At 33.5% G+C, this 16,058-nt stretch overlaps 3 protein-coding genes across 5 annotated transcripts; 1 reads left to right on the top strand and 2 right to left on the bottom strand.

Annotated features, from left to right (window-relative positions):
• Positions 1-3,770, top strand: CYCH;1 (cyclin H;1). Of its 2 annotated transcripts, none has more exons than XM_079017176.1 (17): positions 1-135; positions 226-368; positions 1,129-1,221; positions 1,413-1,487; positions 1,564-1,614; positions 1,705-1,783; positions 1,877-1,995; positions 2,067-2,140; positions 2,244-2,364; positions 2,438-2,506; positions 2,599-2,640; positions 2,723-2,800; positions 2,881-2,939; positions 3,045-3,129; positions 3,213-3,301; positions 3,403-3,512; positions 3,583-3,770. In XM_079017176.1, exons 4-16 carry the CDS (start codon positions 1,428-1,430, stop codon positions 3,434-3,436), a joined length of 960 nt encoding a protein of 319 aa, XP_078873302.1. In that variant the 5' UTR covers positions 1-135; positions 226-368; positions 1,129-1,221; positions 1,413-1,427; the 3' UTR covers positions 3,437-3,512; positions 3,583-3,770. The 2 variants fall into 2 exon arrangements, with proteins under 2 accessions (XP_078873302.1, XP_078873301.1); XM_079017175.1 differs by having other exon boundaries at positions 226-372.
• A 5,589-nt stretch (positions 3,771-9,359) lies between these two features.
• LOC145066438 (uncharacterized) lies at positions 9,360-13,668 on the bottom strand. Of its 2 annotated transcripts, none has more exons than XM_079013687.1 (5): positions 12,890-13,668; positions 11,000-12,816; positions 10,759-10,911; positions 10,432-10,681; positions 9,360-10,364 (listed from the first exon to the last, which is right to left on the bottom strand). In XM_079013687.1, the coding sequence occupies exons 1-5, from the start codon at positions 12,945-12,947 to the stop codon at positions 9,565-9,567; spliced, it is 3,078 nt and encodes a 1,025-aa protein (XP_078869813.1). In that variant the 5' UTR covers positions 12,948-13,668; the 3' UTR covers positions 9,360-9,564. The 2 variants fall into 2 exon arrangements, with proteins under 2 accessions (XP_078869813.1, XP_078869814.1); XM_079013688.1 differs by lacking the exon at positions 12,890-13,668 and having other exon boundaries at positions 11,000-12,548; positions 12,643-12,728.
• Positions 13,669-13,807: 139 nt separating this feature from the next.
• LOC145066439 (replication protein A 32 kDa subunit B-like) lies at positions 13,808-15,840 on the bottom strand. The gene is made up of 10 exons (XM_079013689.1): positions 15,519-15,840; positions 15,321-15,431; positions 15,133-15,230; positions 15,005-15,046; positions 14,842-14,919; positions 14,669-14,747; positions 14,487-14,582; positions 14,325-14,404; positions 14,177-14,245; positions 13,808-14,081 (listed from the first exon to the last, which is right to left on the bottom strand). Exons 1-10 carry the CDS (start codon positions 15,627-15,629, stop codon positions 13,997-13,999), a joined length of 849 nt encoding a protein of 282 aa, XP_078869815.1. The 5' UTR covers positions 15,630-15,840; the 3' UTR covers positions 13,808-13,996.
• Positions 15,841-16,058: the final 218 nt, after the last annotated feature.

Below are 16,058 nucleotides of genomic sequence, written 5' to 3'. Positions count from 1 at the left end.
AGCGCCAATCCAAAAGAGGGAGCTGGAGCGAGACGACGAGACCTAGCGTGCGTTTCCGATTTCGAAGGCGTCATCAACGCTTCAGTCGATTTCTATGGAAACTCCAAAGGACTTCCACTTCTCCAGAAGCCAACGGTTAGTTATCTGTTAGTTATCTGTTGTTTGCTTCTTCTGTTTCTTCTATTTCTTATTTTCTGATTTCTGAATTCGTCCATTCTGAAATAGCACCGATAATCAGTGAATCCGAACCGAAATTTATTTCGAATCGCCGGGAGGTTTCTGAATTTCTTTGTGAATCGCCGGAAGTTGAAGTTTCAGTCTTTCAGAATCGAGTTAGAGACGAAATTGATTTCTGAATGTGAATATGTGTATGTAAGTTCTAGCCTTCTTGAGTGTAATTTACTACAAACTCCATTACAAAACGATTGATAAGTATACTCCCAATGGTTACTGCTTAGAAAATATATGTTACATATGGACATGCACTTCAATATAAATCTATATGCTTCATAGTGTATTATTGTCACAGTAAGATTCAAAATCCTCAAACCGAAATATAAACATCTCATCTACTCATTATTGGCGGACATGTTTCAATACCTGGTGATTTCTTCTTCTTATAAAACTAGTATAAAGAACTTGACTAGTATGCTACAAACTCCATTATGTACAAGTGAACATTGTTCAGAAATTTTACTATTGGGATACAAGTCGATTAAGCTGGAAGATGATTGTTCAATAGAAATCTCTGTTTGATCAGACTCCTGGGACTTCATCTTTTCAAACCTCTCTCTAAGTCCTTCAAACCTGAAATTGTCTTCAGATATAATTACATTTATGTTTGGTTCCTTGATTTTGATACAAACCTTGAGCCTTGATGTCCTTGTGAACCATTTCGAGCATGGACTCCTCATGAAGGAATGTCAAGCCTTTCGCAATGCCAACACAAATTCTTTGTCTTGTAGGCCAATCAATTTCCAGCTTAGAGTTATTTTCCTTTGAGTCTGATTAAAAGAATTTTAATCAAGAAACTTGTGAATGGAAGTTAGACTCTCTTTGTGGAACTAAAGATGCCACATTTTCCATTTTGGGGTGTCCTATTTAATTTGTAACACTTTGTTCTTATAGGAGCTATTGAAGCCTTGATTCCAACTCTTAGCAGTGTCAACTTCTAAACTATCATCTTGTAACTGTGTTATAAGTTATAACCACAACATTCAGGTTTGTCCCAACTTTTCTTGATCATTTATCTTGTGTGCTATTTTTGAACAACAATGTTTAATGTTATGATCTGTGCTTTGATGGATTAGAATCTCAAGAAATTAAACAGAAGTATTATATAGAAATGATGATATAGATTTATGAAATTATTCATTCAAGTGGAGATTGATCTTCTGCTTTCTAATTTGCAGAGTTACTAATCAGCCATGGCTGATTTTTTAACATCCACTCACCGAGCCAAGTGGATCTTCACTCCACAAGATTTGGTACACAACCTTCTCATATTCAATTCTTTAAAACTCTTTCTACTAATTTAAATTTTCTTTGAATAATCTTTTCCAGAAAGAAAAATACAAAGCTGCCAATCATAGAGCAAAACAGATGCTGGAGAAGGTATGCAAGCAAAAACTTTGACTTGTATAACCAAAACATAATATCATTAATGGGCAAAAAAGTAATTTTGGACAAACATCTTTGTTGTAGTATGGATCAACAAGGGTGGATGTTGATCTTGATGGCTCCTTGTCTTATCCAGAGCTTCAAACTGACCCAAAAGACAATGGTATTTACTATTTACTATTTACTATTTAAAAGAAATATCTGAGTTCACTTCACTCACTGAGTTAACTCTTCTATCACCTGATTGTTATAAAAGGTGAGAAGCATTCACGTTCAAAACCACTTAAAATAGACGAAGAACAACTTTTACGTGCATTTTATGAGTTCAAAATTCAAGATGTATGTGATGCCTTCAAATTTCCTAGGAAAATACAGGTACTTTAATTCTTTGTTTTGAAGTTTATAAAAAATAGTTGTTTAGTTCTTGATTTTTATATAATTTGCAGGCGACAGCTCTTATATATTTTAAAAGATTCTATCTGCAATGGTCAGTGATGGAACATCATCCAAAAGACATCATGTAAACTTGATTTAACTTTTTAACCTAATTTTATCTTTAGTAATTTTTTTTTTTTTTTTTTTTTTTTTTTGAAATTGTGAGTTATGGTTTTTTATAAAAAAAGGTTGACTTGCATATATACGGCATGTAAAGCTGAAGAAAATCATGTGTCAGCTGAAGAACTTGGTAAGGGGATTGATCAAGATCATCAAGTCATTCTCAATAATGAGATGATTGTTCTTCAGGTATCAATTTATTTTTATTTTTATTTTATTTTTTGAATTCATTTTGTTTTAAACATTATTTTTTTTTTTGCAGTCTCTTGGATTTGATCTTATTGTCTATTCTCCATACCGCTCAATTGACGGTTTTATTGATGATATGGAGGTTAATTTTTTCTTACTTTTTCATTTTTTTAAAAAAATAAAAAATTATGAATTTTTTTATATATAATATTTGTTTCTTCTACTTGTTATTAGGATTTTATCTATTCAAACAATGGTCAACTTCAACATCTGAAGGTGCTTACTTCTTACTTCTATCCTTTTAAATATATTATAAATTTATCTGAATTTTGAATTTTTTGATAAATAATTTTTATAGGATTTACACGAGACAGCTAAAATGGTTGCAGATAGAATGATGCGTTCAGAGGCACCTCTTTTATTTTCTCCTGGACAGGTATTATTTTTATTAAATTAAATTAAATTGGAGATAATTTGAATATATAATTTGAACTTATGAAAACTTCAATGTTGTAGCTTGCATTGGCTGCTTTGCGTAGATCAAATGAGGAGCATCAAGTTGTTGACTTTGAAAGGTTTAAATAAATTGTTTCTATTTTTTAGCACTTCATTTTTTTTTTAAAAATTTTTTTTTGTAACAAATTCTTTTTTATATATATATTTTGTTTTTATACATACAGATATTTGAATAACACACTTTCTCGTCAGCATCCAGCACGACCTGTTTCTGAACTCACGGTTTATCTTAATGCTATTGACCAGCTGGTAAATATTCAATTCTTTAATATTTTTTAATATGCAAAATATAATAATAATACTTGTTGGTTTATTAAATTAAATAAATGTAGGTGAATAATCTTGTGACACCTACTGCTGCTGATATGAAACACATTGATCGGAAGCTGAAATATTGTCGGGATCCAGGCTCTCATGAAAAGTACACACTCTCTCTGTTATTGGTTATGATTTTTATACGAAAAAGATTCTCTGAAAAATATTTGTGAAATGTCTAAAATACCCTTTGGGTTGTGAATTCAGGAGTAAGAAACGAAAGCATAGGTCAAAAGAGTAAACACTTTCAGCATTGGTTAAGATTTTTGGGTATTGTGCTTTATCTGGATGCAGTGGAGAATTCTGGTGCAGAAATGGTTAGTGACTTTTTATATCAATAAGATTTTTTTTTTTTTTAAATACTTTTTTTTAATATCTTATGAACAGGTATGGTGATTTTGGTGTTTGCCTGGTTTGGATATGGGCATATCTTCTTATTAGCAGTATTGGGGCTAAATGTTATAGACAGATTAGCAATTGGCTTGTTTTTATCCAGCAATTTCAAAGAATTATATGAACAGATGTTTGATAATAACAAGTTTTTCTTCCATGATTGCAAAAATTTTAGATTCATATTTGGTTTTCTTCAACTATATACATGCGGTGCTGATATGGCATTCATGTGGATTTTTTTTTTTAGTTTGTCCCCTTTTTTGTCGATCTTCAAGATTAAAATGGAATAAAACACAATGCAATTTCAAGGTCAGCAACCTCTTCATCAGAAATCAAATATGGAATAACACACACAAGAAAAAACCAAAGAAACAATGAAATCAATGCTTCACTACACACACACACAGAAAGTTTTCCATCTCCATTTGTGGTTGTCTTTTTTCTTTGATCGCATTCAATTTTTTGAATTTAGTTAAAGTAGTAACTTTAGAAAAAAATATATATATATATATGTACGTTTAAAAAAAAGTTTATGTGGAAGCCAATGCCATATAGATGAAGGTGTGTCATAATTTGTCTTTGACATGCCTCTTGAATCTTCGGTCATTCATTATTAATTGTACCCTCCAAACCTTTAATTAACCTACACTTATCTTTTTATATCAATCACAAAAAACGGTTTTGACTTTTAATTTTTAATTTTTTAGTCATTTTGTTCTCTTTTATTTATTATTATTATTATTATGTTTTTGTTGTTGCAAAATATCAAAAATTACGATTTTTTTTTTCATGTGGAAAGCATGCTTTAAGCATATATAAATCATTAAATTGGTACAATATTTGATTCATTTTACCTATATGTGACCCACTCTCTTTCATCCAAATAAAAACAAACACATGACACCAAATTGGCAATCACTCATGACTCATCGAAAGAAAAGGGTTTGGTTCATGGAATTTCTAAACGGGTCACTTTATTATCTAGGTAAAATCTATCTAAATAACAAGATATATACCTACTTCTTATATAAGTATAAAAAGTCCATCTACACATAGACAGAAGCACCTCGACAAAAGGTCTATTTATATATAATAATATGCATTGTAGCGGGTATAATTTAGTGGTAAAAGTGTGATTCGTTTTATTAACCCTCTTAATAGTTAAAGGGTCTTTCGGTTTGATTCATATTCCGATCAGAAACTTTATTTCATTAAAATGATTCATTCATTTACCTTTCAATGACACATTCAAGGAAAAATATAAATTTTCGGGCTTTTTATCCAAAGTTCAACTAAACAATGAAACTTGGATTATAAAATTGCGAAACAAAATTTAAAAATTGGATAAATACATCCAATTGAATGAGTATGAATGAATAATCCATGGATGAAGATAGAAAAATATATTTCTAATTTCTAATCGTAACTAAATCTTCAATTTTTGTTTGCATTTGTAGCGAATAAATTGAAGCAAAATAGCTATTAAAGAATATCTTTAGTTTACTCATGGGTTTATAATTGACAATCAAATTTCATCTTATAAAATAAAATGAATCGAATGACGATACGAATCAAAGGCTTTCACCATTTGTCAAATTACGATAAGAAGATTTTTATCAACCCGAAGGATTTCAATGTTTTATACATGTCTAAAACTCTATATAGACAACAAATAATTTCACACTAACCATGTATTATTTTTTATTATTGATAGCTTTAATATATTTTTTGGATGTTTTATGTCCGTAAGGCTTATCAAATATAATACTTTGATTTTTTTTTCATATGTTAGGTGTTTAGCAATTGTAAAAATTTAATGAAATGGGTACAGAATGCAACACAATCTCTTAGGTAAATGGTTGTTATTAAAATAACAAAGACAAAACCAAGTGGCTATGTGTCAGATTATTTTAATGTGTGATCGAGATGGTGTGTTTACTGTTTAGAGGTCCAAAGACGTCCACCAAAGATACGAGGACAAGAAAAACAAATTGTCCATTCGAATTGTTTGCTTGTGACTATAAGACTAATGATGGTTGGAGGTTGAATGTTAAAATTGATCAATATAATCATGAACCTGCAATGTATGGAGGGTCGTCCATTTGTAAAGCAATTGACCCAAAATGAATTATAAATGGTTGTAGAATTGAAGAGAACAATGTCCCCACATGACATTCTATCAACGTTGAAGAGTCGAAATGAGAATAACTTATCTATAATAAAAACAGTTTACAACATGCAAAACAAAGTCCGAATGGATGACCATGGAGGAGGAAGTCAAATGCAGGATGTATTCGAAAATTTGCATTCAAAATGATATATATATATATATATATATATATATATATATATATATATATATATATATATATATATATATATATATATATAAATCATTTTTAAAACATAAATATAATAACTCTAAAACCCTTTTTTCATTAAATGATTATAGTTTTATATTCATTAAACATTAAAGAGAGTTTAACGAAAGTCTAAAAACATAGTTATTTCTTCAATGCGAGTACAATCACGATGGAGCCTTCCCTCGATCATAGGAACAATCTGAAAAACATTTAATCAACAAAATGTTTAGTGAGTTCACCAACATATAACATACCACAGTATACATACAATGCATACAACAAATGGCCTTCAGCACAAAGTTGGTGTGGCCCTTGGCTTTCAGCATAAAACTGGTCCGTCCCTTGACCTTTAGCATAAAGTTGGTCCACCCAAGTATCTTGGCCTTTAGCACAAAGCTCACTGCTCTTAAATCACAACATGATATGTCAACATATGTAACAAACAAACAAACAACAATTCAACACAACAGACAGATGACTAACTAGTCTACTTGCTTAACAACACTTTACAATGTAATAACAACCTAATTGTCTGAAAAAGTATCCAAGACCATTAACTATTAGTAATATTTCTAATAATAACATGGTCCTTTTAGGTTGCCCTCAAGACCCAAATTGAGTAGAATAAATAAAGGAGAAAATAGTTTATTAATTATTATGTTTAAAAATTAATTAGAAACTAACTGGAAATATATTTTAGGAATTGATTAAGCAATTTAATTAATTAAAAGATTGAATATCCATTAATCGATAGTTGGTTAATCAGGAATGTTCCAGAACCCTTATGGGATTAGGGTTTGGACGAAATCCCTCTTAGATAATAGGGAATTTCGAATTTGCATCCTATCCCATGTGGGATGGAGTACAAAACCTAAGAAGAGATCCAATGCTATAAATATGACCTTCGGGATTTCATTCTTCCTTTCTCCTTTAGCTGGACTTTTTTTTACACACTTCTTCCTCCCCCAAGGGACGATTTCTAACCCTCTTAGGGTTTGTGAAATTGATCATTCTCATAGTTATTTGTATTTCACTCTTTGGTGTCATTCGGTGTGATACCATTAGAGAGATTCTGGTTTGGGTCCTCTCATCCAAGCAACTTCAAGGAGGACAAGATCTCGAGCATGGATGTCAAGAGCTACATAAGAGGTATGTTATTCTTCTTTATGTTTTATGTTTTCATAGGATAGTTGTAATTAGTATGAAACCTAGATCGTTAGGTTGCATGTACACTTAGGTATATTGTGATGGTGGCTTATTTGGGATTGATTTGTGATGGTTTGAATGTATATGAAAGAAGTTGTGGCCGATTAATTAGAAAAAAAAAACAAAAATGTTTCGATTAGCTGAAATGGGAAAATGTCAGCAAAAAATGATGATTGCAGCAATAGAGTGGAGGACGACGTTGTTTCCATAGATGGCTCTTCCCCCTTTTCGAAAAACAGTGCAACATTTGAGTGCTACAAACATATGATCAACATTTGCGAACAAGATATCGTACCATCTGAAAGTATTGCTGATCAAAAACAGATAAAGGTCCAACGATTCAACTCTTTAACTTCATTGGATTTATTACCCGACCTTAACAACATTTTTTTATTCCAAACCAGATGAATCAATCAGAACTCGTGCGACATAGATACTCCCCAGATTTGCGGATGCTGCTAGAGGCATGCTATCAGAGTTTGAAGATGTAATTCTTCGAGAACCTTCTCGTGTTCCTGTCCTAGTAGGGACCACATCGTTTAAAAGATCAAAGGTTAATTGAAATTAATGGAGATAATTAGAGATCAAATAACATAATCGTTGGTGAGGGTTGCCGGAAGCGAATGATGATGCCAGTAAGGGACCAACGATATAAAAAATTAAAACCATAGGAACCATTTATATAACTTAGAATAACAAGTCAATGAAGGATCTGTTAAAAACTAACGATAGTGACTTAATAGACAGTGATTAAACACCAGGGCCGGTCCAGACGGTAGGCAACCCGGGCGACCGCCCAGGGCCTACGACTCTAGGGGGGCCAAAATTTATGGAATATGTAGTTTATATATAAAAAAAAATCTTACCTAAATGATTTTAGGACCTAAAGTTGATTGAAATTCAATTTACTCAAAATATAAACAATTTAGTTTGCTTTTTATTTCTAATTGAAAACGTCTATATTGAAGAATAATGATATTTTTCTGAATCTTTATTATATTTGTATTTGAGGGGCTTTTTGTTTTTTCTTTTCACCTCAGGCCCCATACATATTTGGACCGACCCTATGAAACACTAACCATCTTTTAATATTCGGTGAATGTCATTATTAAAATAACTCCTAAAAAGGATTAGCAATATTTTAAAGACTAATTTGGCACAATTTGCAACACTAAATGGTATAACTTACAAATCCGATACTTTTATCATCGATTTTATCATTAATCATTCTTTTTGTTGCATCGGGTTTCTACGAACCTTATCCAACAAAACAAAAAATCTTCTGCAAAACCCCTTTTCAATATAGGGTAAATTACACCCTTGGTCCCTCGTGCACATGCCAGAAAGCATGTTTAGTCCCTATTTCCAAAATTTAACTCGTGCAGTCCCTCGTTGTTATTTATCTTGCATGGTTAGTCCCTATGCACGTTAACTGTTAACTCCTTCCGTTTAAGCTACCCACGTGCCTTGCACGCAGGGGCATTTTCGTCTTTTTAGGGTTTGTGTCCATATTTAATGCCGTTACACCTTAAATCTTATAAAGAACACTGCAACCCTCTTTTCCTCTGTATCCTCTCGTTCGTCTCTTCCCCTCGTTCGTCTCTTCCCCTCGTTCGATCGATTTCTTCCAAATACATAACAATGATCGATATTAAATGCAATTGTGGAGCCACTGCAGTGATTCGCACATCTTATAGCAAAAGAAACCCTGGGAAACTCTATTATGCTTGTACAATAAAGGTAAGGTTAATGATTTCAATTTCGTTCTTCGTCTTCTCTAATTTTGCCCTAATTCTTCATCTACTTTAATTGGTTCAGGGACCATTATGCAAGTTCATAGGATGGGTGAATGATTATGATCAGGACTGTGATTGTATGGCGTTTAGGATGAAACTTGAAGAACAAAATCGCAAATTGAAGCTTTACCTAGTTATTAGCTGGGTTTTTTTTGTTTCAGTCCTTATATATAAAGTGTAGGTTAAGTAATGAAGTTGTTAGTATTTTGGTATGTGTATATTGTAATGGAGACTCTTTGTAATGTTATTTGTATTAACAAAAAAATTTCAATTTTAGTTGCAATATATTGTGTAATCATAATGTGGTGTTATCAGTTGGTGTTCAAATTTAATGAAAATGTGGTATTTGCAACATATGCAATATACCATTCAATACTAGCATCCAATATAACAATTAAAAAGGACAAAAACTCTAAAATATCCAAGATAACCATTGACCATTAACATAAAGGGACATCCAAAATAACAACATAGTCTTATGGCATACAAATAGTTATCCTACACAGCAACAAAGTATCAAAATACAACACATAACAACAAAGTAATATGGCAATAAATGCCTAACAAAAACATAGTTATCCTTCATGATCATGATACCAAACTACAAATTCTCAAAGCATGGGGCTTTTTCCTTTGTTCCCAACTCCATTTTGTACACCACCACTGCTACCTGCTGCACCTTCTCCTGTTGTATTCCCTGCTGCACCTTCTCCTGTTCCATTCCCAGTCTGTGATTGTCCCTTGCAGGTCCTTCCATTATGGCCCACATTTCCACATTTTGTGCATGTTACAGATTTCCATTTTGTGGACACTCCATCATCTTCTGTTGCAGATCTTCTTCTCTTTTTTTTTGGTCTGCCAATAGGGACACGATACTTTGGTGGTATCAACTTGGTAGGACATGTGCTTTTTTCCCACAATAACCTCCCATTAATAGGTTCAACTTTGAAGACATACATTTCTTTCCATGTCTTGAGCCAATAAGTTGGGTGCACCCATGTCTCAGGTATTCCAACATTTTCATTGTTGAGTCTCATATCCCATATAGCTGCTATACTATGTTTGCAGGGTATGCCTGTCAGTTCCCACCTATTACATGAACAAGTTTGTTGGTCCATATTAACCACATACTGATTAGTACCTTCACTTGTAACCTGGTACTTCCCATTGCCACAGAACACTGCCCTACACTGTGCTGCCCTTTCTTTAATTTTTTCAAGGGTCTTAGTGGCTGTAGGAGTTAATGGGCCATTAGCTTTATCAATTTCTTTTTGAACCATGACAATTTTCCTCATGATATACTCCCTAATAAACTCCAAGCAACTGATAATTGGCTTATCACGACCCTTCACTATCTTGCTATTCAAACTCTCACACATATTATTCAACACAGCATCACAATGTGCCCTCCCTAATAAAACACAACTGTATTAGATTATATTTAAAAATTATACACTTATAAACATAATATTATATACCTGAGAAGTGGGATCTGGACCAGTGCTTAGGTGGCATAGAATTAAGCCAGTCATATGCTTCACTGTTAAGTTTCTTTAGTTCTTCCATGGCACTGTTGAATTGTGGTATGGCGGTACATGTTGCACATTTCCAAAGACAATCCTTGAATTCCTTGCCCCTCCATTTACGTTTCATGTTCTCATGAAGATGCCTTAGGCAATATCTATGCTCTGCTGCTGGGAAAAGTTTCTCAAGTGCAGGCAATAACCCCTAAATCATCAAAAGAGTGAAGTTGCTTATTGAATTGTAAAACATGCATGTGAAAATGAATGGAGAAATTTATTTACCTTCTGTCTATCTGATATGAAAGTGAAGTTGGAGTTTGCATACAAACCAAGATCATCTCCTAAGTTAGTTAAAAACCAGGTCCATGAATTAAAGTTCTCTGCTTCAACAACTGCATATGCCAAAGGGTATGTGCAATTGTTCCCATCTAAACCCTGAATTATCATGTCAAACACAGTAATAAGCAAACAATTAACTATGGTCAAACATTAATCAAATACTAAAATATGATTATGCACATACCACTGCTGTCAGGATCATACCATGGTATGGACCCTTCATGAATGCACCATCAAGCCCTAATAAATCTCTTTTCCCTGCTGCAAATCCACTTTTCAGTGGACCAAGACAAATGTATACTCGTTCAAATACCCTGGTCTCAGATGCATAACATGGTTCACTTTGCACTTGAAGTTTGACTGTGGTGTTTGGATTTCTACTCTGCACCTCCTGTAAGTAGTCTCTTAGACATGAGTACTGAGCAGCAAAATCTCCCCTAATTGATTCCAGGGCTTTCGTTTTCGCCCTATGAACTTTCATGTCTGACAATCCAAGTTGGTATTTCTTCTCAAGCATCTCACGTAATGCTCTAAGTGGTATTTCTGGGTTTGCCTCCACTGTGTCAACAATCTGTTCAGAGAGAAACTTGTAGTTACATGCCCTAATTTTCCTTGTTTGAAGGCACGTATGTTGCTTTTCATAGGTCTTAACAGTCCAGTTAATGTCTTTTTTCCACTTACTCACTAGTAGGACCCATGGGCATTTATGAATAGAACCATCTTTCACTTTCTTTTTCTTTTGACTTGGTCCCACTTTGTCATTACTTTTGCTGGTCCCACCTGTTTCTAATATCCCAAGGTTTGGTATTGTCCCTTTGCAAACCACTCTAATCCTATTTTTGTCATTCTTGACGAAGTCTAACTCCCTTCTACTCTGTATGGAATGAAGATAAATTTGTTGTTTAACTTCCTTGGCTGTGCTAAAAGTCTGGTGGATGTAAAATGGATCTTTGACAACAGCTGCTTCATTCTTATGTGCTCTTCGTAAATCTCTTATCTTCTTCCTTTTTTTACTAGCTTCACCCTCATCTGATGAAGATGCAGATACAAATTCTTCAGTGTTTATAACCTCTAATTCTTCATCACCTTCTACTGCTTCATCTCGATCATCAGGAAAACTTCCAACCCACTCCACCTCTTTGTCAATGTTGAGGTGAAAGTTCTTCATATCAACCTCTGGATCATCTAACAAATTATCTTCATCAACTATGTAATCGCTATCTTGACTGTATTCACTATCTTCAGTGTCATCACTATCATGATTGTCTTTACTAGCTTGACTGTCTTCACGTGCTTTTTCACTATTTGGTTCATCTTGTTCCATAGGAGTCCCACCAAAAGGTTCACACCATTCAAATGTATCACCCAAACCATCAACATTAGGACATGTGCTTCCTATCATTGGTTCAGTCAAAGGGCTATCAATTCTTGGTATATAGGCAGGGGTTGACTCAACTGTTTCACTCAATGTAACAAGGGGTTGTTCCAAGGTTGTTTCAAGTAATGTACTAGGGGGTTCGTCCATAGTTTCTACATTCTCAAAAACAGGGGCTTCTTCACTAGGACAATCCCCTGAATTTGACCATGTCAATAACAAGCTTTTACGACAAAGGGACTCAGGAATTTCGTGTATCTTTATCTTTGCAGGGTTTGGGGACATTTGATACGTATGGAGCTTGGTTTCCCAAAACTCTGTATACACTTCTATCACCTTGTGTTCATACACGTATGACCTAAAGTGGTTTATATCTTCGTCACAACCCAAAGCATACAACCCAAAATCTAAATCCCAGGTTGGTCGTTTGAAATGATAATAAATACTTTTACCTGGTTCCACACAATCAAGCAATTCCATTATCTCGTCCATATCATGCACCGAGAACAAGTCACTATCAATGCCATCAATATATTTCATCTTCCCCTTTATGTATTTGCGGCCTGGAAACTTCGTAAAAACTCCACCATAGTTCAATCGTATCGAGAACATACTTGGATTGTCAGCTGCGAACCCAAAAAAAAATTACGTTTTAGGAACGTATAATGGATGATCAACTGAAAATGTAGAAAATTTTACCGTATGAGCTTTGGAGGTCGTATTCCTCCCATTCTTGCCTAATCCTCCAGTTCACCATCGTAGAAAACTAGGGTTTTCTCGTGCAATGCTAAGGGTCGACGGAGGATGAAATCAGAAATGATCGGTTATCGAAGTCGCGCCATACTGGTTCATGTATAAAAACCCTGAAAAGACGAAAATGCCCCTGCGTGCAAGGCACGTGGGTAGCTTAAACGGAAGGAGTTAACAGTTAACGTGCATAGGGACTAACCATGCAAGATAAATAACAACGAGGGACTGCACGAGTTAAATTTTGGAAATAGGGACTAAACATGCTTTCTGGCATGTGCACGAGGGACCAACGGTGTAATTTACCCTTCAATATAAAATCCTTTTTAGGGGTTATTTTAATAATTAACATTCACCGAATATTAAAAGGTGGTTTATATTATAATTCATTCATATAAAAAACATCCTGTTTACATTAATTCACAAGTAAAAGTTATCCGATATAAATTAAAAATTAATTTCACATATTTATTTGAATCAACGAATATAATTTTACATAACTAATAAACACATCTCTTAATTAATAATTTATTTAAAATAATTGATTAACAATTTTGAATTTTTACAATGAAATTTTAATTAATTTTATAACTGTGGTTCTCACGGGTTATAAACTAGTATTACAATATAATAGACTATTTTTCCAAAAGAAAAAAACGTACAACACTTCAATAAGTATTAATTGAAATTAAACGTTTAAAACACTACAAATAGATAGAGATTCATCTTCAGAATTATATCTATATCATCTACTATCTACTCTCCAAACGCCAATAAAAAGGATGGATCATTTGAGGATAATAAAAGTGAACTCTTAAACGAAAGTATTTTTAATCTATTTATTTGTTTAATAACTTTTGATAAGTTAAGTGTTATAACTTATAACTTCATTTCATAGTTAAAATATGTAGTCATACCATAACGAAACATGAAACAAGAAATGTAATTACGATTCAATAAGCGCAAGCAAGAAACAAAGGAAACTTTAGGAGCCAAAACTATCAACCTATTCCATACTTAAAAACAGTCCCGGAATTGGAATTGGAATCGGAATCGGAATCATGCATTGCCAGTGGACTTGTAGTGATTGTCATCGATTGATGAGTAAATCAGCCCCTCAATTACCATCCCATCAATCGCCTCCCTGTTCATATTTCAAAACCCATCAAAACATATTTATTCTTTAATAATCATTTATCATTTATCCAGAAAACACTTATAAAAGAAACAGAGTATTACCGAATCTTGTCTAAAGAAAGGCCCAACTGCATAGCAATTTCTTCTACATGTACTCCTGAATCCCTTGATCTGAAACATACAAGCAACTTATAAAGAATTGGAATTTCACAAATAATAAAACTAAAATAAACCAAACTAAACAACTTACAAATTGGCTGGAAGTAGCAAATAATCCAACACCATTTTATCAACCCCATTCAGTCCATTAACAACATATTGACCAGTGAACTACCAAATCACAAAGTTAACATTACAGAATAAGTAATGTTTCTCATGATTAAAACTTTAGAAAAAAGTTTAAAAGGTTTACCTGATTTGATGGAGCAGTTTGGTATGATTGTGTGTTAATCCCTGAACTTGGCATATGAGATTGATTACTAGTGCCACTACTACCAGGTTGTTGCTTCTATCACAGACAAACAAAAAAATTTCAAGTAAATTCTTATTTTAATATCATGTGTTCAAAGTTAAAGCAAAGTTGTGAAATTTTACCAGTAACTTTGTGTTGTAAGAGTGGACATATATGCATTCAACAAAGTGATGTGTGATCTCATCAAAATCAATCACAGGTCTGCAAGTTCAACAAAAATCATAAACACATAAGTGATTTAGTTGAATGATCAAATTATTAGAGAAAGAAAGGGAGTTGAAGATGGACATTATACTTGATACCAAAGACCACTAACTGCTTTTTCCCTTGAAAGCCTTTCAGTTGGCCATGAACTCGAACGTACATTCCCTCCCTAGATTTTCAGAAACAAAAGAAGAGAATGTCAGAATTTCCAATCGAATCTCCATTGGAAAACCTAGAAAGAATTGGGGATTTACTTTATTGCTTCCATCTCCTTCGTGTCTACTGGTTCATGAACCCTAAAACATCACAAACACGTGAATTATATTGTGAAAACACAGAATAGGAGGGGAGTATAAATGTAAGCATAAGATAAATCTGATACCATCTGTTGCAGTCTATGCGACCTGTGCCATCATCAAGCAGAAAGGAAACATCTGTAACCCTCTCAGCTTTGTTCATTATCATCCCTACCAACTTAACCTAGGTTCAACAAAAACTAAGGTACTCAGTAACTTTACTGAGTAGAAAAATTAGTAAATATGAGGATTTTGAATGGAAACGAAACCCTACGTTGTTTACATCAACGCCGTCGATGAGAAAGTTCACTTTATCATCATTCGACAACAACGCTTTGTTAATTTGCTTCACAGTCAAGGGAATCAGCGTATGTGTATCACGATTCTGCAAATAACAAAATCAGACGCTGTGAGACCTAGCGATAAACATTTAAATCGGACAAAATTGGAGGTTTGAGGAAATAATGGCTACCTTAGTGATCGAAGAGGGCGCAGGGTCCGTATTCTGAGTGGCCTGAGAAGGCATGAAACCACCGCCTGAGAAGGCGGCGGCGCCGTCGAACTGACTTGCGTTTGCGTACATCTTTTTCGTATCAATCTCAAAATAAGATGAAAAATATCAACTGGTGATTCTTCTTAAAGAAGAAATTCTGCTTCACAAAATGTTGTTCCCGCCAATTTCCTCCCCCTTTCGCCGGTGAAACTAGGGTGAGAAGACGGGTACCGGGTCGAAATACCCGGATCGGTCCCAAACCCGGTTATGTCCAAATTCGAAATATGATTTCCATTTTTTTCTATTTTCTTTTCCTGTTTTAATTTACTAAAATATATAGTTGTTACAAAATTGGAATAAATGTTGTAGAAATCGTATTTTAGGTTTTGTAGTTTCAAAAATATTTTACTAAAGTTAAGTAGTATTTATTTTAATTTGGAATTTAAGATAATTTAAATATTTTATTGTATTCCTTGTTAGTTATAAATTATCTTCAAAAGTATAGTATTTTCTTATAGG

Source organism: Lactuca serriola, chromosome 8 (genome assembly GCF_051521515.1).
Source record: "Lactuca serriola cultivar US96UC23 chromosome 8, Lser_US96UC23_V15, whole genome shotgun sequence".
Taxonomy (NCBI): Eukaryota; Viridiplantae; Streptophyta; class Magnoliopsida; order Asterales; family Asteraceae; genus Lactuca; species Lactuca serriola.
This window is presented reverse-complemented; position numbering and strand designations above follow the sequence as displayed.